A 6,000-nucleotide genomic window follows, 5' to 3' on the forward strand; every position below is an offset into this window, starting at 1 on the left:
TAAGCCTACTTGGAAGCCCTTATAAAATTCTGGCTAAAGTGCTTGCTTTTAGATTAAAATAGGTGTTGGGTAATGTTGTCTCCCCCAATCAAGAGGCCCTTATGGAGGGGAGACAAATTCACCACACTTATATCTCACGAGTGTTTGAACTTTCATGTCAAGGAAAAGAAACCGAGAATCATTTGTAAGCTCAATGTGGAAAAAGCTCATGACCATGTCGATTGGGATTTTCTGGACTATATGCTAGTCAGGATGGGATGTGGGGTGAAATGAAGGTCGTGGATGCAGGTGTGGGTTTGGTCTCCAGCTTTTTCCGCCATCGTCAATGGTTCCACAAAAGGCTACTTTAAGGCGTCTAGGGGTTTAAGGCAAGGCGGTCCTCTTTCTCTATATCTATTCCTCGTGATTGCGGAAGCTTTCAATCGGATGCTCGCGAGGGGCTAGGTGAGTGGTCTTTAAGGTTTTGAGGTGGCTGCTGTAGGCGATCGTATATCCCATCTCCAGTTTGCCGACGATACGATCATCTTTTGTGATGCTGATGAAGATATGATCGACGACTTGTGGAAAGCAGTCTTGTGTTTTAAAGCGTTTTTTGGGCTTAAAATCAACATTGGAAAGAGCGAAATGTTGGACTTCCATTTATCCAAGGAGGAGACTTCCAAGTTCCCCTTGTTATTTGGTTGCAAGGCAGGTACCCTCCCCTCCACTTATCTAGGGCTTCCGCTTTGTAGAGGGAAACCTACCAAGCACTTATGGGATAAGGTGATGGAAATTATTGAAAGAAAATTGTCGAAATGGAAGACTCAATACCTTTCCTTGAGAGCCAGGCTCACTCTAATTAAGGCAACCTTTTCTAATATGCCTATATACTTCATGTCTTTATTTAAATGCCCTCAATTAGTGCGTGCGAGATTGGACAAGATGAGAAGGGACTTTCTTTGGAGAGGTTTAATAAAAGATAACAAGTTCCACCTTCTTAATTGGAATGAGGTGTGTAGGCTGTTTGTCCATGGTGGTGCGGGATTTATCTAGTATGAACTCACCTCTCCTTGGGAAGTGGCTATAGAGGTTCAGAACGGAGGTATGGAGTTTTTGGCATGAAATTATTGCTAGCAAATATGGCATTGAGGAAAGGGGATGGGTGACTAGAAGGTCTTCTTTATATAGAGCATCCTACATATGGAAATCGGTGTTTAGCTTTCGAGGGGTCTTTGATTGAGGGGTTCATTTCTTGATGGGAGATGGTTCTAGAATTAGGTTTCGGGAATACAAATGGTGTGGGAACGCCCTGTTAGGCAGATTGCTTCTCCTTATCTGGTTCAATTGTCCGTTGGGCTCCTCCATTTAGAAGAAACCTGACGGGTATTGAAGCCGATCAGTTCATTGCCTTGCTTGATCGGTTGAAATTGGTGTTTCCTATGGGGGAGGCCAACTCAATGGTTTAGGAGGAGCACAACTCGGGTCATTTTTCAGTGAAGTCTTTCGACAAGATGCTTTGCAATGGGAAAAGTGCATCCCAAGGGCGTCATGCCTTCGTTTGGTTGGTAGGTCGGCAAAGAGATCTCACTATAGACAACTTGTAGAAGAGATCAATGATCATCCTTGATATGTGTTGTCTATGCGAGCAAGAAGAGGAAACCATAGACCATCTTTTCATTTTTTATTTTTTTTTCCTTTAACGATCAAAGTTTGAGAATATTTTTGAGCATGCTTCAAGGTGCATTGGGTCATGCCAGGTTCGGTTAGGGAGCTCCTTTGTGTGTGGCATGGGGGCAGTGGGGAGTAAGAGAGACAAGTCTAAGTGGTTAATCACGTTACTGGCTATATGGTGGGTCATATGGAGTGAGAGGAATTGGAGATGGTTTTGCAACTCCTCTCCTTTTGAAGTTATTGTGGTTTCCATATCATTACTAGTTTCAGAATGGTTAACCCCTCTCAACTTCATCTCTGTGTGATGCCGTTGCGTTTTCTGTGTAGCTAGTGGCTACTTTCGCTTTTTTGTTTCTCTGTTTTCTTTCCTCATCTAGCTATTGCTTGTGGGTTGTTTAATAAAATTCAATACTAGGTTATTTTGGTTGACAAAATTATTCGACAAGATTATAAGATTGAAGAAAATGCCAAAACAATGGAGGAAAGTACCATGGTACCTATTTATAAGCATAAAGGAGACATACAGAGTTGAACTAACTATCATGGGATTTGACTTGTGGGCCATATATATGAAACTTTGGGAGAGAATGATTGAGCAAAGACGAAGGCATGAGGCGAATGTATCAAAAAAGCAAATTGGTTTCATGCTTGGGAAGTCTACCATGGAAGCTATTTTCCTACTTTGACAATTGATGGAGAAGTATAAGGAAGAAGGATCTCTAAATGATCTTTATTCTTTATTGACTTAGAGAAAGCATACGATACGGTCCCCAATGGGTTCATCTGGTGGGTGTTGGGAAAGAAAGGAGTTTCAAGCGGACATATTGACATAATTAAGGACATGTATGAGGGAGCGATAACAAATGTGAGGACCACTAGTGGAGAGACAAGTGACTGAGTCAGTTCCATGTACTATAATTACTGTAAGGTTTCACCGGGGTTGGCATTGAGCCCGTACCTTTTCGAATTGGTTATGGACATGTTAATGAGGCATTTAAAGAAAGAGATCCCATGGGATATGTTGTTTGTAGATAACATAGTTTTAATTGACAAGATGAGGGTGGGCATAACATAAAGCTAGATTTACGGGAGTGGTGCTTTAGAATCTGAGGGCCTATTTGGTTTTCCAATTTCTTGTGTAATGCAAAGTCAATGAGCTATCATTATCATTTTATGGTTTTTGTTTAAACAAGAATTATGACTCGTAAATCAAGAGTCAAATGCACTTGTAAAGGAAATAGGTAAAAGAAATTGTAATCATTACATTTTTACAAAATAAAGCTACCTTTTACAATGATGTCTGGGTAAAACAAACAATGGTAGCAAACTCATCATTGAAGTCAAATGTAGGTGATGTCACCACTCAATTAGAGGAGTAAGTAATCATTACACATTTCCAGCCATTTACCGTTGTAATTGGAAAACCAAATACGCCCTAAAGGATTTAAAACTTGTTGGACTAAAACAGAATATATGGTGGGAGTGAAAATGAGGAATTAATTAAGATTGCTTACCAAGAAGTTTCCCAAAATGACCACTTTCAATACCTTGGGTGAATAATTATGAGAGTGGAGTGATTGAAAAGGATTTTGCCCATAGAATTCAAGCTGGGTAGAAGAAATGGAGACATGCCCCTGAAGTTTTATGGGATCGTCATGTACCATTCAATCTGAAAGGGAAATTGTATACTATAGCTATAAGACCAGCATGCTATATGGGTAGAATGTTGGCCAATTTGGGAACAACATGTTCATAGGATGAGTGTAGCTGGAATGAGCATGTTGAGATGGATTAGTGGCAAGATGAGGAAGGATAGAATTAGAAATTAACGCATTCAAGGGAACTTAGGAGTATCACCAATAGGTAATAAGATGAGGGAAAGTAGACTAGGATGGTTTGATCATGTGCAATGGAGAACAACTACGATGGTGAGGAGTGAGTTGGTACAAGTTGAAGGCCCTATAAGGACGAGGCCTAAAAGGACGTGGATGTAGGTAGTAAGAAAAGACTTGATGACCCATGGCGTAACTGAAGGTATGGCCCTTGATAGAGTGAAATGGTAGAATAGGATTCATATAGCCGACCCCAATTATTAGGGATGATGTGTAGATGATGACGATGACGATGATAGGTTAGTCATATAGCAATCTCATATAGTTCTCTCTTTGGAATCTTTCCTCTCCAAGTAATTCCTCCACAAACTGTTCTTCTCTGTCAGTTCTGTCAATGATGATGATGACTAGTTCCTGTCTTTAAATAGCCCTTGAAAGATTTACCGCATTTGTTCCTTTTCTTTGGAATGACTTTTAGAAAAAAAGAAAAAGAAAAAGAAGAAGATTAATTCAGTTAACCCAAGAAAACATGTTTTTTCTTTTTCTTCCCAACCTTTTGAAATACAGTGTTCTAAATTTTAAAGCAACTGAGCTTTGCTAAGCGCATAGATGTGTGCAATAAAGCCCATGTACACGCTCCACATGTGCCAACATGGTATGATAGGTCCAAGATTCAATCCATCCATCAGAAAGGCACCAATATATTAATCCCTTAGCCCAAGAATCATGTTGCTATAGTTTGCAAAACAAATTTACTGCTATGTAAACTTGGCTGAATTTTTCTAACACACCCACCTGTTTTCAATGTTGGGCTCAACATGCTTAGTGGATCATTTTTATTTTTGGGAAAACATGTAGAAGGTCGGACCAAACTGATGGATGGATTGGATCTTGCACCTATGTGTGGTGTGTACCCGAGCTTTATTGCATGTGTGCACTATGTAAGGTCCCCCCCCCCCCCCAGTGATAGCTTGGCTTTATTCCTGGTGGTTAAGGCCTTATCCTCTATCAAGTGTTGTATGTGACCTTTCACTGCGATATTACCATTGGTGTTCCTATTTCTATCTAGCTTATTAGTCTAAACTGATTATGTAGGTGATGCTGTCTACTTTGGATTTGATATCGGGACATAAGCTTGAATTCGTTCTCATTATAGCACCAATCAAGGAGTCATATGATCTTGGATGTGCTGCTTTCAAGGTGGCGTCGGGATTCAATGTGTCACTCAAGGTGTGTATCATATGGCCACAAGGTTCCTCCAATGAACTAACAGATGGAAGTAAACCAGCGTTACTTCCATGGGAGAATTATATAGATGTCGAGGAAGTTAAGAGATCATCTTCAGCGTTGTCATGGTGGGAAATGTGTCGGATGACGAATAGAGGTGCCATTTTAGTTAGGCCTGACGAGCACATTGCTTGGAGAGCCATGGATGTTTTGGGGGATCCTTTTGTTGAGATGGAGAGGGCCTTCTCTCTGATATTGGGAAGGGTGTATCAGAAAAAGGAATCCTAGGGCCATGTGCGCAGCAAACATACAGTTTGCTTATGCTAAATATTCCTCGCACTTGGGTCCCATGGCTTGGTGATCCAAACTGTTGATCTGATGGACCATCACGGACAGGGGATGCCCTCAGAACCTCCCATATTGGAAGATTCACACGCATTCAATCAGTGTCAATGATCTGCATTCCAAGGAGGGTAGTATGAAGATCAAAGGGTTGGCATCTCTCAATCAGGAGCCTTCTGTAGCATCATCGATGGTGGGACTAGCATGGTCAGGATCCTGTCCATCAGCACCTTCACCGATGTGTGGAAAGGTTTGTTGCATTCCTATCTATCTATCCTTTTTGGAGATACTGACTGAGCGTTTTGCAGTGGATCCCAAAAGAAAACCTGCACAGGTGGATTATGGTTAGTTTTGCATTTCCACCTCCAAGATATGGATTTTGTACATTCAAGTACTTGCATGAAACTAAGAAATGTTCTCCTGGTGGTAAGCTTGTCATTCTCAATTATTATTTTTTTAGACACTTCCAGGCATACACTAAACATGGGGGAGTCCATGAGAGAGCATCAAATGTATAAGTTTTGAATATTCTGTTTTTGTGGGCCTTTGATCAACACTGTACTTTGGTTTTTGGAAAATAATCAGTGAAAGAATCATGCATGCTACAGCAAGGGCTATTGTGACCACTGTCCATGGTATAAACATCTGTTCTTTTACTTGGATAGTGAGGATTGTCTAATTGGGACAGAGTTAATTGGGTGGGGTGGTTCTTGTTGTGTACATGTTTGTGTGCTGAGTTAAAGAATATGATGTAAATCTTCTTCTTTAGAGGGAGATTAAAAATTAATAATAATAATAATAAATGGTTCATATATTCAAGGTAGGTCTTACTGGAAGTAGGCAAAAGCATTGGTGAGGCCTGGGCTGGCTCCAGACCATATTTTGAACTTGTTGTTGGTCTGGGCCTATTGTGATGGGCTTTATTCCAAACTGGGTGGTATGTCATGGC

The 6,000-nt window shown here is 40.7% G+C and overlaps 1 protein-coding gene across 3 annotated transcripts in view; it reads left to right on the top strand.

Moving 5' to 3' along the window:
• LOC131239959 (uncharacterized) overlaps positions 1-5,707 on the top strand; it is a 55,484-nt gene extending 49,777 nt beyond the window's left edge. For all 3 annotated transcript variants that reach the window (XM_058237925.1, XM_058237926.1, XM_058237927.1), the window contains one exon: positions 4,578-5,707. In XM_058237925.1, coding sequence (XP_058093908.1) covers positions 4,578-4,997 — 420 coding nt within the window. In that variant the 3' untranslated portion in view covers positions 4,998-5,707. The remainder of the gene's footprint in view (positions 1-4,577) is intronic.
• Positions 5,708-6,000: the final 293 nt, after the last annotated feature.

Source organism: Magnolia sinica, chromosome 3, assembly GCF_029962835.1.
Source record: "Magnolia sinica isolate HGM2019 chromosome 3, MsV1, whole genome shotgun sequence".
In the NCBI taxonomy this organism is placed as follows: domain Eukaryota; kingdom Viridiplantae; phylum Streptophyta; class Magnoliopsida; order Magnoliales; family Magnoliaceae; genus Magnolia; species Magnolia sinica.